This window comes from Artibeus jamaicensis, unplaced genomic scaffold, assembly GCF_021234435.1.
Source record: "Artibeus jamaicensis isolate MK-2021 breed Jamaican fruit bat unplaced genomic scaffold, CSHL_Jam_final contig_519, whole genome shotgun sequence".
In the NCBI taxonomy this organism is placed as follows: domain Eukaryota; kingdom Metazoa; phylum Chordata; class Mammalia; order Chiroptera; family Phyllostomidae; genus Artibeus; species Artibeus jamaicensis.
In genome coordinates, this window is record NW_026521871.1 from 8,618,578 (window position 1) to 8,643,094 (window position 24,517).

The following is a 24,517-nucleotide window of genomic DNA, read 5'->3' on the forward strand; positions in this document are numbered from 1 at the left end:
GATAACCTGTCAGGGCTTCTGGAGGTGGAACTTACAAAAGTGCAGAGGTCATCCTACAACTCAACTGGCTTGACCTGGAGTTTTAACTTAAATTTTTCCATACTGAGCCTCTAGCAATTTGTAAATTACCGTATAAGTTTTCCTATTCAGGTAATTGGTTCTCATGAAGGGTTTTCCTGCTTCAGTAATTTGTGATTCTCTGTGTTTTCATGTCTGTCCTTCCAGTTTGGGGGTAGTAGTTTGTCCTATGACCTCGGTTCTCTGAGGGATTTAAGAAGAGTGGCTGCTTTTCAGTTTATTCCATTGTTTTTCTTGTTGTGAAGACAGGAACGATAACTTCCAAGCTTCCTATATTCTAGCCAGAAAACAGAAGTCCTTTCCTATCATTTTATAAAATTGATTTTTAATTTTTAATTTTTCCTTCTCTTGAATCTTTATAGTTGTGCCCTCTTTTTCTCTTCCTTTGGTAATTAACATAGAAATGACAACATTCGTTTTCAAAATAACTGAGTCTAATTATATTTGTTACTTCTACCCTCTTCCCAAACATGCAAAGATTTAGAACATTTTATCTCCGTTGACCCCTGCTCTTTGATCTGCAACTGTCCCTGTGCATTTCATACCCCCTATATTTTAAACTCTACAAGATATGTTTTTCTGTATAATAAATCTTTGTTTTAAATTACCACATATTTACCCTTTTTGTTGCTATTTATTCCTTTTTTATTTTTAAAATTTCCATGTGGAATTTGCTTTTTCTACCTGAAAAACACTCTTTAGTATTCTGTTTAGTCTTCATTTAGTATTTCATTATGATTGCTGGTTAAGAATTCTCTTAGTCTCTTTTGTGTGAAAACATCCTTATTTTTGAAGGATGTTATTCTTAAAGGGTATTTTTGCTGGGTTTAGACTTTCTTTCAGTGCTTTAAAACTGTCTTCTAGCTTCCATTGTTTTCAATTGCTCTTCTTCTAAAAATAAGGTGTCTTTTATCACAGGCTGTTTTTGGGGGTTCGTTCATTTGTTTGTCTTTTAGAGAGAGAGGAAGAGAGGGAGAAAGAGAGGGAGAGAAACATTGATTGGCCACCCAACCAGGGACCAAACCCTCAACCCAGGCACATGCTCCGACCAGGAACAGAGCCAGTGACTCTTCGCTTTGTGGAACAACGCTTAGCCACCAAGCCACACCAGTCAGGGCTTATTTTAGGCTGTTTTTAAGATGGTATCTTTCCTTTAGTGTCTGGAGGTCTTAGTATTATGTGCCCAGATGTGCTCTATTTTAATATTATTTTAAATTGAAGTATAACTTACAGAAAAATAATCAAGGCTTAAGTGTCAGCTTGGTGAATGACTACAGTGAACAAACTCATATAATTAAATTATCACCCAGACCAAGAAATAGATATTACCAGCATCCCCAAAGCTCCCTCTTGTGTTCTTTCTCAGTCTCTACTAGCCTTTTCCTACTTACTAGAGGTAGCCACCATATAAACTTCTTATAGTGTGGGTTGTTGTTTCTCTTTGGGGTGGGGGTGTTAAATCTACTTGGAACTCATAGGGAATTTGTGATTGTTTTCAACTGTTTTGAAAACTAGTCATATTTTTTCAAATATTGTTTATTTTTATTTTATTTTTTTAAAGTATATTTTTTTATTTATTTTTAGAGAGAGGGGAAGGGAATGAGAAAGTGGGAGAGAAACATCAATGTGTGGTTGCCTCTCATTTGTCCCCTATTGGGGACCTGGTCTGCAACCCAGGCATGTGCCCTGACTTGGAATTGAACCCATGACCCTTTGCTTCACAGGTCCGTGCTCAATCCACTGAGGTACACCAGCCAGGGCAAATATTGTTTATTCTTTATTTTCTTTCTCCTCTCTTGTTACTCATATCTAGAGTTTCTCATGTATTCCTTATGTCTTTTACCCTCTCATTTATGTTTTCTATCCCTTTTACCTCTCAAATCTTTATTCTAGTTTATTAATTCTCTCTTCAGGTTCATCTAATCTGTAACTAAATTTACTTATTTAATTCTAAGTAAATAGAAGTCTTTTCATATTTTCCTTTCTTACACAGAGAAAAACGCTAAATGCTCTTTTGTACCTTTTCCTGTTAATATAAATAAAAGTTATTTAATAGAGGTCCCCTTTATTCTTTTTTCTCAGTTTTATTGGGTTTAGTTGACATATTGTGAAATTCACCCATAAGAATACAGTTAGATGATTTTTAGTACATTTATACAATTGTGCAGCCATCACCAATATCTAGTTTTTTAATACTTCCATCATCTCAAAATGTTTCCTTGTATGAATTTGGCCAGTTCCTGTTCCTTCTCCCAGGCCCCAGTAAATACCGATCTGCTTTCTGTCTCCATAGTTTTTCCTATTCCAGAAATTTTATGCCTGAGACATTATAGGGCCTAGAATATCATCTCTTCATGAACATTGTATACACTCCTGCAAAGAGTGTGTATTTTGCTGTTCTTAGGCGGGATTTCTATAAAAGTCAAGTAGGTCAAACTGGTCTATATATCTTCTATATCCTTATTGATTTTTTATCTGCTTGTTTAATCAATGAGAGAGGTTTGAGTTCTCTACAGAGATTTCTCCTTGCAGTTGTCAGTATTGCTTTGTGTTTTGATCATGTTATTGGATGCATAAATGTTTAGTACTGTTGTGTTCTCTTAATAAATTGACTTGCCCTTTTTTTTTTTGATCCCTGGTAATACCCTTTGCTCCAAAATCTACTTTGTATGGTATTAATAATATAGCTTCTCCAGCTTTATTTTGAATACTGTTAGTGTAGTATATTTATTTTCCATAATTTTAAGGTATTTGTATCTTTATGTTTAAACTTTATTTTCATAGACAGCACGTAATTAGGTCTTGCTTATTTTAGCCAATATGATAATCAGTAACTTTAGTGAAATTGTTTAGATCATTTGTATTCAATAAGGTAATAGAGTTATGTTTAAATATATCATCTTACAATTTTTTCTGTTTTGCTCATCTCTTCTTTGTTCCATATTTCCTTACCTTCTTTTCTTTGACTTAAGTATTTTTCATTTTATCTCCTTTGTTGATTTACTAGCTGTAAATTTTTGTTTTATTCTTTCAGTGATTTTTTTAGGGTTATAGTATACCGTTCAACTTTTCACAGTCTACCTTTAGGCAAAACTATGCATATAGTTTTATACAGTATATATTTTACTTGTATGTATGTTGCAAATCCCACAGCACACTGTTTTTTTTGCTTTAAATGGTCAATTGTTTTTGAAAGACACTTAAATGAAAAGAAAAGAAGCTTTTTATGTTTACCTGTGTAGTTACTATTTATGGAGATTTTTATTCTTTTATGTAGATTCAAATTTCCATCTCTCTGAAACTTTCTTTAACATTCTTATGCTGTAGATCTACTGGTGATGAACCATTTAAGTTCTGTACATCTGGGGAGAAGAATCAGTGGGGTTTTTAGATTTTGTATTTTTTATCTCCAGAAGTTGCATTTGGTTGGGTTTTTTTATATTGCTTATTTCTCTCTATTATCTTTATGTTTTGTTTTAACACCCATCATATTTATAATAGCTTTTAACATTTTTGTCTGCTTGTAGTATTATCACTATCACTTCTATGCCTGTATCTATTGACTGATGTTTCTCCTGATGTTTATGGATGTTGTGAATTTAACATTAGTAAATGCTGGGGGTTTTGTGTTCCTTTGAAGAGCATTAGACTTTACTTTTTCAGGTAATTAAATTACTACTGGATTAGTTTGATCTTTTCAAGGCTTGTTTTTAAGTTTTCTTAAGACAGTTTTAGGGTAGACTTTTTCTAAGGCTAGGTTAGCTTCACTATTAAGGAGTGGTCCTTCTGAATTAACCACTAAATTCCTCTCATGTTGAACAACGATTCAACTCTAGTTGGCAAAAATTCATATTTCTATGTCTGTGTGAGCTCTGATAGCTATTCAGCTTACAGCTCCCCAGATACAGTTTGCCAGGCATCCTGGAAGTTTACTCTACTCACCTGTGACTTAGAATTTAGTAAACCTATCCAGATTTCTAGAGCTCTTTTCCTCATGCATCTCTCTCCTCTCTGGTATTCTGTCTACAAATTCCAGTCACCTCAGCTTTACTTAACTTTGTTAGAGATGGATCTATTCAACTCAGCATTACCGCCACATTCCGATTTAGATCTCCTCCCTGATGAGCACATGGTATGGAACATGCCTCCACCATGGATACTGAGGCAATCACAAGGATCACCTTATTTGTCTCCCTATTTTTTTAAAGGGACTTCAGTCCTGTACTGGCTATTGTATAATTTCCAAAAATAGTTGTTTCATTCATTTTTTCCAGTTTTCTAGTTGTTTATAGCAGTAAGGGAAGTAAGTCCTATTTATTTTATCCAAGCTATAAAAGCAGAAATCTATTCATTTGTTCAATCAGCAATTTATACCAGTCTTTATTTTGGGAATACAGGGCAAAGAAAGAGATTGACTACCAGGAATTCATGTTTCTTTTAACTGGAGGAGTAAGTCTTAAGAGTACTGAGAAAAATCCTGATCCCACGTGGTTACCAGAGAAAAGTTGGGAGGAAATTTGTCATGCTAGTGAGTTTCCTGCCTTCAAAGGACTCAGGTAATTGTTTAAACTTGACTTAGCACTGAATGGTGATGGATAAATTTGTTTTCTAGTGATTTTAAATGGTTTTATAGCTGTCTTGATTCCTCTCCTTGCTCAACAATCTCTCTATAAATTTTCCCCAGTGAAAGAATAACTATTCATCTTTTTTCCATTAGGGAGCATTTTAATGAATATATAAATGAATGGCGGGAAATATATGACAGTAAAGAGCCACACAGTGCTAAACTTCCAGCACCAATGGATCAGACGCTAAATGAGCTACAGAAAATAATAATTCTTCGGTGCTTAAGACCTGATAAGGTAATAGACAAATATGTCCCATTTGGAACCAGATAATTTGCCATTTTTGAAGTACTAGGTTTAAGGTTATTGATATTTGGTTCTTTAACCCTTATTTCAGATGCTCTAAAGGGTTCATGGAGCTTCTTCAATCTGTAGGTTTAAAGTTTTCCTCAACTTGGTAAAATTTTAGCTATTATTTTTTCAAATATTTTTAGCCACCTTACCCATTATTCCAATTAAATATGAATTATAACTGGTGTTATACCATAGGTGGCTGATACTCTGTTATTTTTTAAAATATTTTATTTGTTTTTAGGTGGAAGGGAAGGGAGGGAGAAAGAGAGGGAGAGAAACATCAATGTGTGAGAGATACATTGATCAGTTGTCTCCCACATGCCCCCAGCTGGGGACCTGGCCTGCAACCCAGGCATGTGCTCTGATTGGGAACAGAACCAGCGACCTTTTGGTTCACAGGCCTGTACTCAATCCACTGAGCCACACCAGCCAGGGCTGTTAATTATTTTTAAAGTATATATTTCTTCTCTAGAAAGTTCATTTGGAGATATATATAAGAATACATATATATTCTATTTTTCCTTTTATGTTTTCCTTTAAATACTTAAACACAATTATAATGACAGTTTTTAAATCTTTGACTGCTAATGCCATCATTTTTTGCTTATTTTTTATTATATTTATAGTTTCTTTTTTGTTTTATTGTTTATGCTATTACAGTTGTCCCACTTTCCCCCCTTTGCCCACCTCCAGCCTGCCCCCACTCCCAGAATCAGTCCCCCCACCATTGTCCATGTCCGTGGGTCCTTCATATTTCGTTTCCAAACCAGTGTCAGCTTCTCCAGGCTGCCATAAAAGATGTTTTGCAGTTTCACAACAAGGGATAAAAATAAAATAAATGTTTGGCAAAGCACTTGGAGATAGCCAAAGATAGCCACACAAAAGCACACAGGCATTAATAGGAATGATGAATTAATTATGTGTCCTTTAAGTGGTAACATGGAACAATTAGTACACTTAATTGCTTTTTTGAAATAAAAAGCTCTTTTGTACTTTGCACAATTTCTTTGTATATTGAGAATGTTTCATAAATTTGTAAATAAATGCATGACCTCTGCTTTAGGGAGTGTGAGCAATGTTTCTCTTTCTATATTTTTAATTTTTATTTTCAGACAATATTTTTCTTTCTTATTATATAAATCCAGAACTGAGTTCTTTTTTTCTTTTTCTTTTTATTTACTTTTAAAATGTTTTATTGATTATGCCATTACAGTTGTCCCATTCTCCCTTTTTCATTCCCCTCCACCCTGCATACCCACTCCTCCTATTCCCCCCTTTTATCTCATGTCCATGTGTCACAAGTTCTTTAGATTCTATATTTCCCATACTATTCTTGCCCTCTCTATCTATTTTCTACCTACCGTCTATGCTACTTATTCTTTGTACCTTCTCCCCCCTTCTCCTCCTCCCTCTCCCCTGTTGATAACTCTCCATGTGATCTTCATTTCTATGGTTCTGCTCCTGATCTAGCTGTCCTCTTAGTTTGCTTTTGTTTTAGGTGTGGTTCTTAATAACTGTGAGTTTGCTGTCCTTTCACTGTTCATATTTTTTATCTTCTTTTCCTTAGATAAGTCCCTTTAACATTTCATATAATAAGGGCTTTGTGATGATGAACTCCTTGAATTTGATCTTATCTGAGAAGCACTTTATCTGCCCTTCCATTCTAAATGAAAGCTTTGCTGGATAGAGCAATCTTGGATGTAGGTCTTTGAATTTCATGACTTGGAATACTTCTTTCCAGCCCCTTCCTGCCTGTAAGGTCTCTTTTAAGAAATCCGCTGACAGTCTGATGGGAAGTCCTTTGTAGGTGACTGTCCCCTAATCTCTTGCTGCTTCTAGGATTCTCTCCTTCATTTTAATCTTAGCTAATGTACTGATGTGTCAGTAGTACCAAGAAACTTCTCAGACCACTTTCGACATGTTTGATCAGTCACAGTACCTTCTCCGTATACTGCACAAATCTTCTTATGTGTTTCCGTTGCATTTTTGCCTTTCTTGAAATAATAAAGCATAATACGCCAAAAGTGTTACATATTTTCTTCCATCTTCAATATTAAAATGGCTGCAAAAACCCCCACCAATTTTGATAAGCTTTTTTTTTTTTAATTCACAACTGGCACAATACAATCTAGCAAAATTGTTTGGAATGAAGTTAAAGACAACTAAGCACTACTAGAACCATCATATGGAAAAAAATAAGAAACTTTTTAGCCAACCCAATACATTGTTAAAAGTTGAGTCATTCTTTCTTAAGTTATAGTTGTGTGTATACATATTTCTTGAACTAGACAATAAGACCCTTGAAGGCCAAAATAACACTATATTCATTATTTTATCACCAATTACCTTCCTTGTTTATAGTAAACTGAAGAATGTGTACCTCTGCATCTGGGAAACACTTGCCTGTTTGCACTCCACTGAATGGCTCCCTGATGGCCAATGGAGACATTCCTTCAATAACACATGTGGGGTTATTTCTTTGCCTGCTATGCTTGGGAGCCTGTGCTTAAACATCACTGCGCTTACCACAGTGGAACATACAGTAAATATCTATTTGTTAGATTTTCCCTCTAGACTGTGAGCATCTTGAAGTCAGGACCCGTGTCTTATTTTGCTATATATTTCTAAGACTTAAAGCAGTGCCTGGTGAATGAAATGGTAGGAGCTCAATAAATGTCTGTGAATTGAGTTGAATATAATTGAGTGAAACTAAATTCCACTGAAGCCTGTATTAGTCAGGATTCTCCAAAGAAACAGAACCAGAGATAGAGAGAGAGAGAGAGATTATAAGGGATTGGCTTGATGATCGCAGAGGCTTGGCAAGTCCAAAATCTGCAGGCTAGAGATTCAGGGAAGAGTTGATGTTGTAGCTCAAATCCAAAGGCAGTCTGCTGGCATAAATTTTCTCTTCCTCAGTGGAAGTCACTCTTTTTTCTCTTAAGTTCTTCAACTGATCAGACAAGGCCTACTCACATCTTTAAAATAGCTTCACAGCAACATCTAGATTAGTATCTGACCGGATATTTAGGTACTGTGTCCTAGCCGAGCTAACACATAAAATTAACTATCACAAAGTCCATTTCCAGGACTGCTCAAAACTCTATAATTTCTTCTCTAGAGTATCTTACGGGAAGGATCAAATCTTATGGAAAAGTCATTTTACTTTTTCTTATATTAAATCACTGGCACAAGGTACTTTTTCTATAGAAAATGGTCATACTTGATTGCAGTTATATCATCTCAGGGAGCATTGCCTCTGGCCATTGCATAGACTAATGAGAAGCCACATCTCTGTGTCCTCAGCATCTCCCCTTCCTTAAAATCTATATTGAAAAATCTACTGTGCTAAGTAAAAACAGTACATGGCATTAATGGTAAAAAATTAATAAAAAGAATTTCATCTTTGTTCATGGGAAGTTATTAAAGAAAAATAGAAAGCTGCTTCATCATTGTGAGCTTTTTTTAGCCTTTAGTGGCCTTTTTGTTTATTTTTAATGTATTGTTGTTCTGTTACAGTTGTCCCCATACCTCCTGCATTACTCTCCCCTGCCCTACCCACTCTCACCTCCCACATTCAATCCTACCTCCACCCCATTGTCTTTGTCCATGGGTCCTTTATACATGTTCCTTGATGACCCTTCCCCTTCTTTCTCCCATTATTCGCTTTCCTCTGGTTACTGTCAGTTTGTTCTTTATTTCAACATCTCTGGTTATATTTTGCTTGCTCGTTCATTTTGTTGATTAGGTTCCACTTATAGGTGAGATCATATGGTATTTGTCTTTCACTGCCTGGCTTAATTCACTAAGTATAATGCTCTCCAGTTCCATCCATGCTGTTGTGAAGGGTGGGTTCATTCTTTCTCTCTGCTGCATAGTATCCCATTGCGTAAATGCACCATAATTTTTTTATCCACTCATTTACTGATGGGCAGTTAGGCTGTTTCTAGCACTTGGCTTTTGTCAACAATGCTGATAAATTTTATAAATGTCACAATGTTCATACATTGGGGCGCATAGGTCCTTTTGAATTGGTGTTTCAGGATTCTTAGGGTATAATCCCAGCAGTGGAATTGCCGGATCAAAAGGTAGTTCTACTTTTAGTTTTTTGATGAAATTCCACACTGCTTTCCACAGTGCTGTACCAGTTTGCATTCCCACCACTAGTGTACTTGAACTTTTAATACCTATAGGGTAATAATAAAAATACAGCTTGACAGTCTTATTACCTTGACTAATCAGGCCTCTTTTCTGACATTCCTTTGTTATACTGTCCTTGAAACTTACATTGTTTCAAACTACAGAATTGCTCACAACTGCACAAAATTATTCATATATAAAGCTCCATTATTTCTTCTCATCTATTCCATAAACTTCCAGTACTGCAGCCACCTTTGATTCTCTCTCCTCTTTTCATTGAATTCCTACAGTTTTCATTTTAGAAATGTTGTTTAGCATTTAGAAGATAATACCCAATACATTTTTTTGCTTACTTGCTTACTTGCTGCTGCTAATGTTGAGGAATAGCCTTTTATTTTTATTAACTTTAATATAATTTATAAGTAACATATTCCTGTGGTTCAAAACTGAAACACTGTTTTGAATCACATGAATATATGAATCCAGTGAAAAATGTACCTTCAGTCTTCATCTCTGAGTTACTCAACATCCTTCCCCTCAGGCAATTAATTCCATCTTGTTATGCATACATGTAATTTCCCCATTTTTAAAAAATTATCACCCGAGGATGTGTTTATTGATTTTAGAGAGAGGGTAAGAGAGGGAGAGGGAGAGGAAGAGAAACATCGATATGAGAGAGAAACATCAACTGGTTGCTTTTCATACATCCCCTGGACCAGGGATCAAATCTGAAAACTAGGTGTATGTCCTGACAGAGAATCAAACCTTTGACCTTTTGGTCTGCAGGATGACATCCAAGCAACTGAGCCACACTGGCCAGGGCCCCATTCGTTCTTAACACAAATGGTAGCATCCACTGTTTTACATATTTTTATTTCCCCTATCAGTTCATAAAGAGCTTTCTCATTCTTTTGCATGGTATTTCATTGTAAGATTATACCATAATTTCTTTAGCCAGTTCCTATTAATGCATCTTTACAACATCTATATATTACCTACTATAAAACTGCTGCAATAAACAACCTTATTCAAAAGTCATTTCTCACATGTGCAACACCCTCTTCTGAACAATAGAATTGTTCGGAATAGAATGTCCTGGGAATAGAATTGCTGGGTCAGTGGACTTGCCCATTGGTAATTTTTTAAAATTATGATTCTTTATTATTTTTAAAAAGATTTTATTTATTTCTAGAGAGGAAGAGAAGGAGAGAAGGTGAGAAATATCAATGTGTAGTTGCCTCTCATGCATCCCCTGCTGGGAACTGGCCTGCAACCCAGGCATGTGCCCTGACTGGGAATCAATTTGCGATCTTTTGGTTCGTAGGCCCATGCTCAATCCACTGAGCTACACCAGCCAGGGCTGCCCATTGGTAATTTTATAGATATTGTCAAATTGTCCTCCGTGAACATTATAACAGGTTACTCTTTCACAGCAGTAAATGAATATGTCTTTGTACCCACACTTTTGCCCATAAAGTACATCGCCAAATTTTTGGATCTTTGACAATTTGTGCAGAGGGTTTGGGAAATTTGGAGGCTGGTGAAGGAAAAAGATATGACCTACAAGGTGGCAGTAGCACACATGAACATCATTGGATGAAAATTGATGGTCTGCAAGTTGGGAAGGGAAAATCTCTCACAGCAGGAGTCTGTCAAAAAGCCTGGAATGGTGGGTGGGGTGGGGGGGTGTTCACTACTCTAAGGGAAGGAGGGTTAGGAAACTCTCAAAAGAGAGGGGGCTTATGGGATGTCTAGGTAGTGTTGCTTAGCAACACTGGCAGCTGGGAATCTCTGGATCAGAGTTCAGAAGGGCAGCAGACTCTTGGGGTCTTAATGTCCTGGGGTTTATTTTAACTATGACTAGTAGATATTTGGTGCAGCCCAACATTTAGACAGGCTCTAAATGGCTAAAAGTCTGATTATTTGGGCTATGTTTAAAAAAACTGAATATGTAAAATTTTGATTTTGGTGCTGGTGGGCTTTTGAGCTAACAGGTTTCAGCCTGCAGTGAAGAAATAAACAATCTAGGAGTGAATGCACAGAGGTTAGCTTTGTTCCATTTATATAACAATCTGAGAAGTGAAAATGGTATCTAAGTATAGTTATAATTTATATTTTGTGATTTTAGCTATAAACTAAGCTGCTGTAACAAAGAGACCCAAAATACAGTAGCTTAAATAAAAGTGAAATTAATTAATTTCTCTCCAAACAGCCCAGAGCAAATGCTTAAGGGCTGGTGCACTAGCTCAAGTTCTTGAAATCACTTTAGAGATTCAAGTTCCTTCTCTCTAGAGAAGTCCCTCAGAGTGTGGCTTATGAAACTCCATTTGTTGAAGAGAAAAGGAGTGTTGAAGGCAAACAGCTTTCTTATAAAAAATATGATCTGGAATATCCACTTATAATTTCTGTTTGTATCTCTCTGGCCAAAACTTAGTCACATGGCCACATCAAGCTTCAAGAAAGGTTGGGAAAACTTGGGGTTCTATTACCAAAAGGAGACAAAGAAGAGGGACAGTTTGAGGTCTCTGCTCTGCTGAATGAGGTTGAACATCTCTCCACAGGTATAAGATCTATTTCTAGTTCATTTCTATGAATTGTTCATTCTTTTTGTCAATTTTTCTTTTGGATTGTTAGTCTTGTGTCATCAATTTAATAGGCTTTTGATGATACCCTGCATGCTTTTCTTGGCTATTAAACTCACATTTTACTCTTGGTTTTCAGTAATAAGATTGTTATGTGAAATAACAATTACTCTAAAGATCATATCTTTTCTCTAACAGATAACTTTAGCTATAACAAATTATGTAACTGACAAACTGGGGAAAAAGTTTGTAGAGCCTCCACCATTTGATTTGACAAAGAGTTACTTGGATTCAAACTGCACCAGCCCCTTAATCTTTGTGCTATCTCCTGGAGCAGATCCCATGGCCAGTAAGTGTACATACTGTCAACTTTAAAGAAATTATAACTAAAATATCATGCTTAATGTCAAATTTAATGACTATAAATCAGTATATCTGGCATTTATACGAAAAGGTCACTAGAATTTTCCAATTAAATATCTATTACTGAAACATAAGGCATATTTTATAATTTTAGAGTAAGCAGTGAAGCCATTTATTTTGTGCCCTCTTAGGCCTGCTGAAATTTGCAAATGATAAAGCTATGTCTGGAAATAAATTTCAAGCTATTTCACTGGGACAGGGACAAGGACCAGTTGCAACAAAAATGATTAAAGCAGCAATAGAAGAAGGAACTTGGGTTTGCCTACAGAATTGTCACCTTGCTGTCTCCTGGATGCCCATGTTGGAAAAAATATGTGAAGACTTTACCCCTGAAGTCTGTAACTCATCCTTTAGGCTTTGGCTCACAAGTTATCCAACTCCAAAAGTATGTTTATTTCCTATGGAGTTCCACACATTTATGTAATTATCTCTCACATTGTATATCTTAATCAAGTTTTAAATGCTTCACTTTATGAGGTTTTAAAAACATTTCTACAGTCTTCTGTTATGTTTATTTTTAACCCACTGGTGTATGCATTTTTAGGACTCCAGCTGGTTTTCTTGAGTAATGCTCTGTTTATTTTGCCTTAGTTCCCAGTAACAATTCTACAGAATGGAGTAAAAATGACTAATGAACCTCCCACGGGTCTTCGGCTAAATCTCCTGCAATCATATCTCACTGACCCAGTTTCTGATAATCAATTTTTTAATGGATGCCCAGGAAAGGAGCTGGTAATATTCAGCCTCTGAAACTTTTAAAATATGTTTATATAATGATAAAATATGGAAATATAAATATTTTATTTAATAATGTTAAACTTCAGGCATTTCTTGAGAAGACAGAAATTATACCTATCTTGTCAATCATTTTATTCCCAATAGTTTGTGTTCTTTTTCCCAAGTAGTAGACAGTCAAATAAATGTTTGCTGAATAAATGAATGTATCTTAGTTTGTAAACCAAAGCCCATTAGTGTTTTTGAAATAGAGACAAAGCCCATTTGTCTCTATTTTGCTTATTAGTTCAGTTTATTCATTATATTCTACATATGAGTGAAATCATGTGGTATTTGCCTTTCTCTGACTGGCTCATTTTACTTAGCATAATATTCTCCATGCTGTCTCAAAGGGTAAAATTTCCTTTTTTTCAGCCTAGTAGTATTCCATTGTGTAAATAAATGTCCCATACTTGTTTCATCCACTCATCTACTGATGGACTTGGGCTGCTTCCATAAGTTAGTGATTGTAAATAATGCTACAATGAACACAAGGATGTTTATGTTCTTTTGAATTAGTGTTTTGGGTTTCTTTGACTATAGCCCCAGAGATGGGATTGCTGGGTCAAAAGGCAGATCTATATTTAATTTTTTTGAGGTATCTCCACACTGCTTCCCACAGTAGCTACACAAATCTCCATTCCCACCAACAGTGCAAAAAGGTTCCCCTTTCTCCACATCCTTGCCAGCACCTGTTGTTCGTTGATTTGTCGATGATAGCCGTTCTGACCAGTGTGAAGTGGTATCTCCTTGTGGTTTTAATTTGCATTTCTCTGATGACTAGTGATGTTGGACATCTTTTCATATGTCTATTGGCCATCTATATGTCCTCTTTGGAGAAGTGTCTGTTCAGGTCCTTTGCCCATTTTTTATTGGATTAACCGTTTGTGTGGAATTTTGTAAATTCTTTGTAAATTTTGGATATGAACTCTTTATCAGATGTGTAGGCAAGCAAATATGTTCTCCCATTCTGTGGGTTGTCTTTCTATTTTGTTGATGATTCCCTTTGCTGTGCAAAAACTTTTCAGTTTGATGTAGTTCCATTTGTTTATTTTTTTTTTGTTTCCCTTGCTGATAAAATACTGCTACGAACAATGTCAGATTTTACTGCCTATGTTTTCTTCTGCAATTTTTATGATTTTGGTTTAACAATAAGTCTGTGGTCCATTTTGAATTTATTGTGTATGGTGTAAGACAGTGATCTAGTTTCATCTTTTTCTAAAAAATATTTTATTTATTTATTTTTAGAGAGAGGGAAGGAAAGAAGAGAGGGAGAGAAACATCAATGTTTGGTTGTGTCTCATGTGCCCCCTAGTGGGGACCTGGCCCACAACCCAGGCATGTGCCCTGACTGGGAATCAAACCAACAACCCTTTTGTTCACAGACTTGTGCTCAATCCACTGAGCTATACCAGCCAGGACTCTAGTTTCATCATTTTACATGTATCTGTCCAGTTTTCCCAACACAGTTTATTGAATAGACTATATTTGTCTCATTGTATGTGCTTGCTTCTTCTATCATATATTAATTGTCTATAAAGGTGGAGATTTGTTTCTGGGCTCTCTATTCCATTGATCTATGTGTCTGTTTTTATGCCAGTACAATGCTGTTTTGATTACTGTGGGCTTATAATATAGTTTGATATTAGGTAGCATGATTATTCCAACTGTGTTCAAATATGTCTTTGGCTGGAGCATTTAAGCCATTTACATTTAAGGTGATTATTGGTAGATACATATGTAGTGCCATTTTGTTAGACTGTTTTCCTCTTTTTCTTTTTCTTAAAGCAAGACCTTTAACATTTGTTGCAGTACTGGTTTGGTGTTAACAAACTGCTTTAGTCTTCCAGTGTATTATTTATTTCAAGTATTGCATTCTTTATTTCTGACTTGCCCCTTTTTATGGTTCCTATGTCTTTTTTCATGCTGTTGAGTATAATCATTACTATAAATTTTACATCTTATAAATTGATTGCCTCCTTTTCATTTAGTTCTTTTTCTGAAGAATTATCTTGTTCTTTCATTTGGGGCCTTTTCTTTTTCTTCCCATTTTGGCCACTTCTTTGTATTTCTTTCTATGATTTGGTAGATCTGCAAATACTCTGGTGCAGAATTATGTCAGATGCTGCCTGTGACTGGCCCTGGGCAACCTGTTTGAAGCCATCAGCAATCCACAGCATGTGGCTCCTACTGCTGGGCCTGGGTATGAGCAGAAAGAACCAAGCTGAGCACCTAGGCTGGCTTGTACCAGTACCAGGCTGGTGGAGTGTAAGCTAAAATCTTAGAACTTCCAGCAATCTGTCTTCCCTGTTAGGGTTAATCACTGATATAACCTCAAGGTGTACTCTGCAGCTCAGCTTAAATTTTACAGGATGGGGCAAGAGGGATTCATGTGGGTGGGGCTATTGCTTCCCTCATGAATCAAGCTGATGCCACATGGAGGAGAGTGCTGTGCTCTAGAAAGATGGCTTCTGCAGTATGGGGAATGACTCAGCACAGGGATCCTGGCACCTGATCCTTCCACTCTCTCCCCAGAGCTATCAACCCAGACTCTCCTCACATATCCCTTATCCACTCTGCCCTCCCACTGCCAGAGCCAAGGGTAAGTGGCTGCAAATGAAATTTTAGTGCATTGGCTCTCTGTTGTCTCTAGTGGTCTCTGCCTGGTGACTGAAACCCCACTGCTTTCACAGCTGGAGGTTATTTGGGTTCCTTTTCCAGTTTTGGTGTTGTATGCTGAGGAGCCTAGGTTGGGGTTTTGGCCCCACACTTCTCAGGGGAAACCCTCTGGAATTTCAGCTGCTGCCCGTGGGAGCCCAGCCAACCCCTTTGTGCCTTCACACTCCCTACTAGTCTTTTTGTGGTGATGTGGTTTCTTCTGTCTGTCCTTAATTATAAGGCTTCTCTCCAGCTAGTGTTCAGTTGGTTATTCAGGATGATTTTTTTAAATTTAGTTGTAATTCCAGTTTGGTCCTGGGAGGAGGTTAGTGTAGCTTTCACTTGCTTCACCATGTTGGATCTTTATTTATTTATTTTTTTAAGAATCTAAATAACAGGACTGACAGATTCTTTTATCTGTCTTTATCACATATATCTCTTCAGCCCATCTCTAAATCGAGCCACAGCTGTAGAAAGCAGTTCTTTGTGCGTTCAGACTCACCTTAGATAGACAGCCTCTCATCCTAAGTACGCATCTTTCTGTACTCTGTTCCTAAGATTTCTCTGACACCACAGGAGCTTTCATGGCTCACAAGCACAAGCTAAAAAAGCAGAGAAATTGCTACCTCCTCAAGAAACCCATTATGTGAAAAAACATGGGAAATATACCTAAATTATTTTTTGCTCTTATTGACAAATGTTTTTCCCCTATAAATGTATCACCACAGCATTCATCCAGTATATGTGAAATATGCTTTGATTTATTTACAACATTTCAAGGATACGGCTATTCAGTTAAGCCATGGTATACTTTCATTCTAATAGTATAGAAACATTTTCTGCTACTGAATCTCATTAAAATAACTGGATGGATTTTTACTGCATTTGGAGTTGTTTGAGATGGTCTAACTTAAAATACATGCTACATAGCATACTTGAGATTTATGTAGGGGGACCTCAAGGGGATGGGAGGCCATTCTCCAGAGCACTGACACATGCTTAGTGAGAGGCTCATATGACATGCATGTCACACGTATGAAGATGTCATGGACAGAGTAATTAAACAGTGGTTTCAAAATTGATCTCCAGCCATGATCAATGTAGCTCAGGTAGTTGGTCATCATCCCACAAAGCGAAAGGTCGCTAGTTTGATTCCTGGTCAGGGTACATGCCTGGGTTGTGGGTTCAGTCCCCAGTCAGAGTGTGTGCAAGAGGTAGCATATCAATATTTCTCTGTCACATGAATGTTTTTCTCCTTCTCTTCCCCTTTCTCTAAAAATAAATAAATATTTTTTTAAATCTCCAAATGGAAAGTCACAAAATCAGAAGCTATACTTTGGCATTTATTTATATCATAATAATTAATTATTCTCCTGCACTTGTAATCTCAAGCATATGCCAGTGAGTCTATAGGGTACCATTTAAGTATTGAAGTTATAAATATCTGTGAACAATACCAAAGTATTATTAGCCAATACTTTGGTAAGTGGTAGAATTGTTATATTTTAATAACACTTATTATTATTGCAGTTTGTCTAGCTTTGGAAGTTTTAAGTCATAATATTAATAGTTTTATAGTAAACATTATTTTAGTTAGCATGTCTTTTTTTAGAGCATTTAAATGTTTCTTTTTTCTTTTTTTAGCATGTCTTTTTTAAGTAGAAGTTTTTAGAGATATATGATCACAGAATGTTATAATAAGAAAGACCACTCATTTAACTTAAAAATCTGATCAGAATTTTTTCTTGTATAATTTTTATATTAAAGGCATGGGAGAAGTTGCTGTTTGGAGTTTGTTTTTTTCATGCACTTGTGCAAGAGAGAAAGAAATTTGGTCCTCTTGGTTGGAATATTCCATATGGATTTAATGAATCAGACTTACGTATCAGTATTCAACAGTTACAGGTAAAATTAGACAGGAACTAACCCTAATGGAGGATAACTGTGTATCACACCCTTTACTTAGAATAACTTATTCAGTTCTCCCAACATCACTAATAGATGGGTAGATAGTAATTATAACTATGGTTTAATGGAGCACCAGCTTCATCTGGATTTTTTTCTGCTACAAATAATAGAAAACCTGATTCAAACTGCATTAAATCATAATAAAACTTATTTCAAATTATAAAAAGTACACAGGAAGGACAGGCTCTGGAGTTGGTTGATTCGGCAATAGTGTTGTCATCAAGGACCCTGGTTCTGTCTTTCTGCAGAGCCTTCGATGTTGGCTTTATGTAGGTCTTCACTAACCTCTATTCTTCTCCTCCACTCTGCCAAATCTACAATTCAGTTCATCAGTCAACAGAAACAGGCTGTCTACTTTAAGTAGAAAAGGAATTTATTGAACAAATATTGGGTCGGTCACAGAATCACCAAGATGGCTGGAGAACCAAGGTATCCAGAGCCATATCCAGAATCATACCTTGTCTGGTAGGAGCAGCGCCTCTACCCTTGTTGAATATTAGACATTGCAGCTCACATACCTACCACACACACTGGTCATCTTTCTGATATCATAAAAAAAATTTTTTTTTGCTGTTTCTACTTTGTTGCTTTATAAACCCTAGTTCATTCTAGGATGGATGCATCTGGGGATCCAAGCCTACGTCACAGGCCTAGGCCTTAGCTGTAACAGAGGTTGGGATTCACAATGTGAGGCATTTCGGTGGTCAGCAGGCCCCTACAAACAAACAAACAAACAAACAAACAAACAAACTCACTGTAAATTTCTACTAACTCAGACTTTGAACTAGGCACATTACTTATATCAATTCTAATTCACACAGCAATTCTGGAAGGTTGGTGTTATCCATATTTTTAAGAAAACCGAAAGCTAGGAAGTGAACTTGCCCAGCTAGATCAACACAGAATATTAAGTTTTCTGCTATAATGAGGGCTTTTATGACATGAGGCCCTCTAAACTTCACCCACAGATAACCCATGAAGATAATTCTTTCAATCCCACTTCTGTGTATATTCAGAGGTTATTGATTGACATATATTTAATGCCACCTTAAAATGGAAATAAAGTGAAAGACTGTTTTTCTCATTTTGTGTTTCATTTGTTTCAGTTATTTATAAATGAATATGACACAATTCCATTTGAAGCTATCTCTTACCTGACTGGGGAGTGTAACTATGGAGGAAGAGTGACAGATGATTGGGACAGACGTCTCCTCTTAACGATGCTGGCTGACTTTTATAATGCACATATAATCGAAAACCCTCATTATAAGTTTTCTCCCAGTGGAAACTATTTTGCACCTCCCAAAGGCACCTATAATGATTACATTGAATTCATTAAGGTAACTAATACCACTGAAAACAAGGTTAGATTTAAGTGTAATTTTTCTAAATAGCAAGTAGTAAAATATTCCCTAGAAATGTATTGGGGTAAATAAGTATTATGATTTTAATCAATTCTTAGTAACTTTTGTCTCTAATAATTATTGAAAATTAGAAAATTTTGATTTCTTTGTTGTTTGTTTAGTTGACTTTTAACCCATTTTGGTCTGTACATGTGCACCTTATGAATTAATGTGTCCAGTGAAAATGTGATGCTTGCTTAATCTATTTTGGTAGAAACTTCCATTTACTCAACACCCTGAGGTATTTGGATTACATGAGAATGTTGATATCTCCAAAGATCTTCAACAAACAAAAGTCCTCTTTGAGTCCTTGCTCCTCACCCAGGGAGGCTCTAAACAGACAGGATCCTCGGGCAGTACTGACCAGATTCTGCTCGAAATTACCAAAGATATTCTCCAAAAGGTAATGTTTAAAATACCATTTTAATGTTTTAAAATATGTTGCTTATAAATTTAAATCAAAATGATACTCAAATGGCAATCTGAAAACTTAATTTAGGAGCATTGTGACCTTGAGTGAGATATTTTACCTTTCTGAACATTAGTGTCCAAAGCTACAGAGTGGTAATAAGTTCTTGCGCACATTAAAGAGATCGTGAATTTAAAGTACTGTGCATGGCTCTTGTGGAAGACCGGCTGCAGCTGCAGCGGAGCTCCATCAGCCTGCTCCTGCTCCTGCCTCACCTCTGTGCATTCTCACTGAGAAACAAGTCAGTCAAGAAGTGGTACCCAGCCAAGGCTCTTTTAAAAATTAAATTTATTGGGGTGACATTGGTTAATAGGATCATATAGGTTTCAAGTGTACATTGTGTACCCACCACCCATGGTCAAACCATCTTCTGTCACCATATATTAGGCCCCCCTTCACCCCAGACTTCCTTCCTCTGCTTCCCTCTGGGAACCACCACGTTGTTGTCTGTGCCCACAAGTTTTAGTTTTATGTCCCACATATGAGTAAAATCATATGGTTCTTCGTTTTTTCTAACTGATTTAGCATGATAGTCTCAATGTCCATCCATGTTGTCACAAATGGCAGTATTTCGTCTTTCCTTATGGCTGACTAGCGTTCCATTGTATATATGTACCACATCTTCTTTATCTGATCCTCCACTGAAGGACACTTTGGTTGTGTCCATGTTTTGACCACCATGAATAAACCTGCAGTGTACATAGGGGTGCATATATCTTTGCGAATACGTTTTTGAATTTGTCAGGTAATTACCCAGGAGAGAGATTGCTGGGTCATATGGTAACTGAATTCTTAATTTTTGAGGAACCACCAGACTGTTTTCTATAGTGGTTGTACCTACATTCCAGCTCTCAGTGAATGAGTGTTCCCTTTTCTCCACAATCTCTCCAACACTGGTTATCACTTGTCTTGTTGATAATAGCCATTCCAACAAGTGTGAGGTGATATCTCATGGTAGTTTTGCTTTACATGTCCCCAATAGCTATGAAACAATGGCTATTGTTTCATATATCTGTTTGCCATTTGTATGTCTTCTTGGGAGAGATGTCTGTTCAGGTCCCCTGCCCATATTTATGTATGACTTTCAAAGACAGTGGAAAGACATTCATGGAACCTGAGTTGGCAATTCACCAACTTAGAATTACTCTAACCAGCCACAACATAAAGGTTTTGGAGACAGTTGTGTGCTGACTTAATCAGAGAGGCAATGTTGTTGTTGATATTTTGTTTGGAAGATCTATCTATTCTTCACAGTGCAGTGTTAAAGTCCCCTACTACAAGTGTGTCACTGTCTGTATCTTTCTTTAAGTCCTCCAAGATTTTCCTTATATATTTGGGTGCTCCTATGTTGGGTGCATATATGTTTATAACATTATGTCTTCTTCCCTTGAGTATTATGAAGTGTCCTTCTGTGTCTCTTTTTCTATCGTTGGTTTTGAAGTCTATTTTGTGTGATACAAGTATTGCTATCCCAGCTTTTTTTTTTTCCTGACCATTTGCTTGGAATATTTTTTTCCAGCCCTTCACTTTCAGTCTCTGGAGGTCTTTTGTTCTGAGGTGGGTCTCTTGTAGGCAGCATATGTGTGGGTCATGCTTTCTTATCCATTCAGCTACCCTATGTCTTTTGATTGCAACATTTAATCCATTTACATTTAAGATTATTATTGATAGGTACTTATTCATTGCCAATTTATCCACTTTGTGCCTGTGTTCCTCTCTCTCACTCTTTTTCTTCCTCTTCTTAAATCAGTTCCTTTAAAATATCATCAGTGCTAGTTTGGTGGAGGTGTGTTCTTTTAGACTTCTTTTGTCCTGGAAGCTCCTTATTTCACCTTCCATTTTAATTGAGAGCCTTGTTGGATAGAGTAGTCTTGGTTGCAGGTCTTTGCTTTTCATTACTTGGAATATTAACTCAACCTTTGTAATGAATTGACTTCAGCTGTTAGATAGATAGACAGATAGATAGATAAATAAATATAAAGTACTTTGCATAATGCCGGGCACATGCTATGTTCTTAGTAACTTTATTTGTGGGTAGACTAATGAACTTATGTAACTTATTACCATTTCTAAGCAAAGACCTTTTTAATAATGGAGGAAACAGTCTGAATTTACTGAATCAGGAGGAAATAATTTTTAAGCTATACCTTAGAAAGTGGAGGCAAAGTAAGATAACGTCAACACTAAATTAGTTGTTAGAGCTCTTTTTTTTTCATAATATAGCCCAATGTACTTAGTTAGCCCTACTAGCTAGTGTGGAATAATACTCCCTATTCTCACCTTTTTTTCTATGTCAAATTCAATAAAGAAGTTAATGTAACTTTAAAAAAGATGATAGTCCCAAGCACAGATCTTCACAATTCCCCTCCAGGGAAAATAGTGTAATTATCCCCATAGTTCAGTGCATTTCAGTGTTATGCACCCTGACATAGCAGGACCATAGCAGGTCCATCTGCCTTGAAAGCCCATGAACAGCACTGGTCCTCAACTCTCACAGTTGGTAGCCTTTCCTGATACCACTCCTTAAGCACCTACTCATTATACACCTGACTGTGGCCACTGGAGAAGGGAGGGGAGAATCAATGCCTACAACCCCTAAGTGAGAGCAAACTAGTGTCTTCCTACCCTTACTCCTGGAACACTTCTGTTGTTTGCCTCTTCTCATCCGGACCCCTTCCTGGTTCTGTGGTTTATCTCTGTGGGGAAAGGTTCTTATCCTTGCTGAATGGTGGCATTTACAAGCTCCCCAACAGGAAGTTACCTGGCAGTGGACTCTGTGACTTGTTTGGGGTAGGGGGGTTATGTTAAGCCAAAGGGTCCTTGAATGACACCACTTAGTGTTACTTAGAAAAATTCTTTTACACCACCCAAGGGCCATCACCTGGAGACACTCTGGGTAACTCAACTTTTTTAGTTTGGGACTTCCCTGATTGGGAAACTTCTTTGTTCCTTAAGGAGTGTGAATTCCAGCATCATGTGGCTTAATCATCAGTTCCAAGGTCCCTTTCATTACTTCTCATGCATCCTTGAAGTGCCTCATAGAAATCAGATACTTGGTGGCCTTCTCTCTCCATGTGCTGTGGAATCCTGCTACATTCACATATATATATATATTTTAAGATTTTTACATTTTATTTATCTTTAGAGGTGAAGGGAAGGAGAGAAATATCAATGTATGGTTGCCTCTCATGCATTCCCTGCTGCAAACTGGCCTGCAACCCAGGCATGTACCCTGACTGGAAATTGAACCACAATCTTTTGGTTCGCAGGCCCACGCTCAATCCACTGAGCTACACCAGCCAGAGCCATATATTAATTATTTGATATTGGCATAAGCTTAACTACTTGAAGCCAGTTGATAATTGGTTGGAAATCAATGTAAAACAGTTATGATATGGTACATCAGTTTTATCAATACAAAATAAGATTCCATTTACAAAAAGAAATTATACAACTTTTCAGAAATGTTTATGTACTGGGAAGTGCTATATCCTGCAGCATAGGCCTTGGAGTTAGAGACCTGTGGATTTAAACATATCACTTTTTGGCTGTGTGTCCTTGGGCAGTTACTTATCCTCTCTCTACTTAAATGTCCTCATCTGCAAATGGAGATAATAATGGCCACATAAGAGGGAATACTAAGGACTAAATGAGATAATGTATGAAAAGCAGTTAGCAGAATACTTAACATTTAGTAACTTCTTTTTGTTAGCTATCAGTGATATTATAGCTAAATGAAACTAATTATCTATTTTGAGAGTGATATGTGATCTTACAAATCTATTTTTTTAGCTACCAAATGATTTTGACATTGAATCAGCCCTAAAGAAGTATCCTGTGAGATATGAAGAGAGCATGAATACTGTGTTAGTACAAGAAATGGAAAGATTTAACAAGTAAGAATCTATATCCTCAGTGATTCAGAAGGTGACCAACGTTGATAAAAAGACACATTGGTATTGACTTAAAATTTTAAGAAAAGTTTATCAAAACCCGTCATTTGTTTAGAATTCCACCCCCTTTTAAATTTATAATTTAGTTGCATAACCTTTTGCCCCAGAAGTGAGGATATCTTTTATAATGTAACAATGATGATGAAAAAAGATCTGGTTAAAAATATTCACTGATCAGAATTTCTTACTAATCCATTACTATTCTTTTCAGGAACTAAAGATGAAACGAGCATTAATTAGGCTTGTGTGTAGTCATATCTTTTGACAGTTTTCTTCCATTTGACACTTACACACCTCCCTTTTCTTCCTGAGTACAACCTAAGTTGATTAGATACTTCATGATAGAAGACAAATTATTTGCTTTGATATTTTTTAATTGAATTTCCTACATTCACTACTGACTTAAAGAATGGAGATTGTTTTGGTCATGAATTTCTAAAGTGTTTCCAAGTTTATCTAGGTTTCTAGACTTATTTTAAAACACATTAAAAATCTATATTAAAAAACTATAAAGCCCTAATTCAGTATTTCATAAGAGCATATAAACATATATATGTGTGTGTATACACACATACACACACATAAAATAACATATTATCCCTCAGTTTCTTAGGCCTCTAGCCTAAAACCCTCACAACAGGTGTATTTATGGTGTTCTTAGCAGTTTAGGCTTAAGTGGGAACCAAAGTGTTTGGAAGTACATAAAGGAATATGCACTTTATGCTTTGATGCAGTGTTTCCTCATTTTCAGCCATTGCATAACACTTGTATAACTGTTTCCACATTTCAAAGTCACCCCTAACATTATTTACATAATATTTTTCCATAAATCATTCTCTGTTTAAATTATTCTGGTCCTAAGCAATGACACCCAGAAAGCTAGTTGTATTATTTACTATATTTAAAAATGTTATCATGTCCATTTGGCATAACTTTTGACCACCTATTCTTTTGATATAATTTTGGCCTGAAAAAAAAATAATTAGCTACAAGGCTGTTTATGGTAGTATGTTTTGAATGGCCAAATAAGAAGTCTAGAGGACTTCCACCAAGATGGAGGCTTAGGTGGAAACACTGTGCCTTCTAGCACAACCAAGTTTAAAAACAACAAAGTTTTAACAACAAAAACGCAGCCAAACGACAGAAAATTGAA

General features: G+C 36.4%; 1 protein-coding gene across 1 annotated transcript in view; it reads left to right on the top strand.

Annotated features, from left to right (window-relative positions):
- The window catches only part of DNAH12 (dynein axonemal heavy chain 12), a 229,017-nt gene that overhangs the window by 191,191 nt on the left and 13,309 nt on the right, over positions 1-24,517 (top strand). Inside the window, exons 62-70 of the mRNA XM_053669550.1 lie at positions 4,476-4,634; positions 4,796-4,940; positions 11,915-12,065; positions 12,271-12,524; positions 12,731-12,871; positions 17,339-17,476; positions 18,646-18,879; positions 19,157-19,345; positions 23,204-23,307. Coding sequence (XP_053525525.1) covers positions 4,476-4,634; positions 4,796-4,940; positions 11,915-12,065; positions 12,271-12,524; positions 12,731-12,871; positions 17,339-17,476; positions 18,646-18,879; positions 19,157-19,345; positions 23,204-23,307 — 1,515 coding nt within the window. The remainder of the gene's footprint in view (positions 1-4,475; positions 4,635-4,795; positions 4,941-11,914; positions 12,066-12,270; positions 12,525-12,730; positions 12,872-17,338; positions 17,477-18,645; positions 18,880-19,156; positions 19,346-23,203; positions 23,308-24,517) is intronic.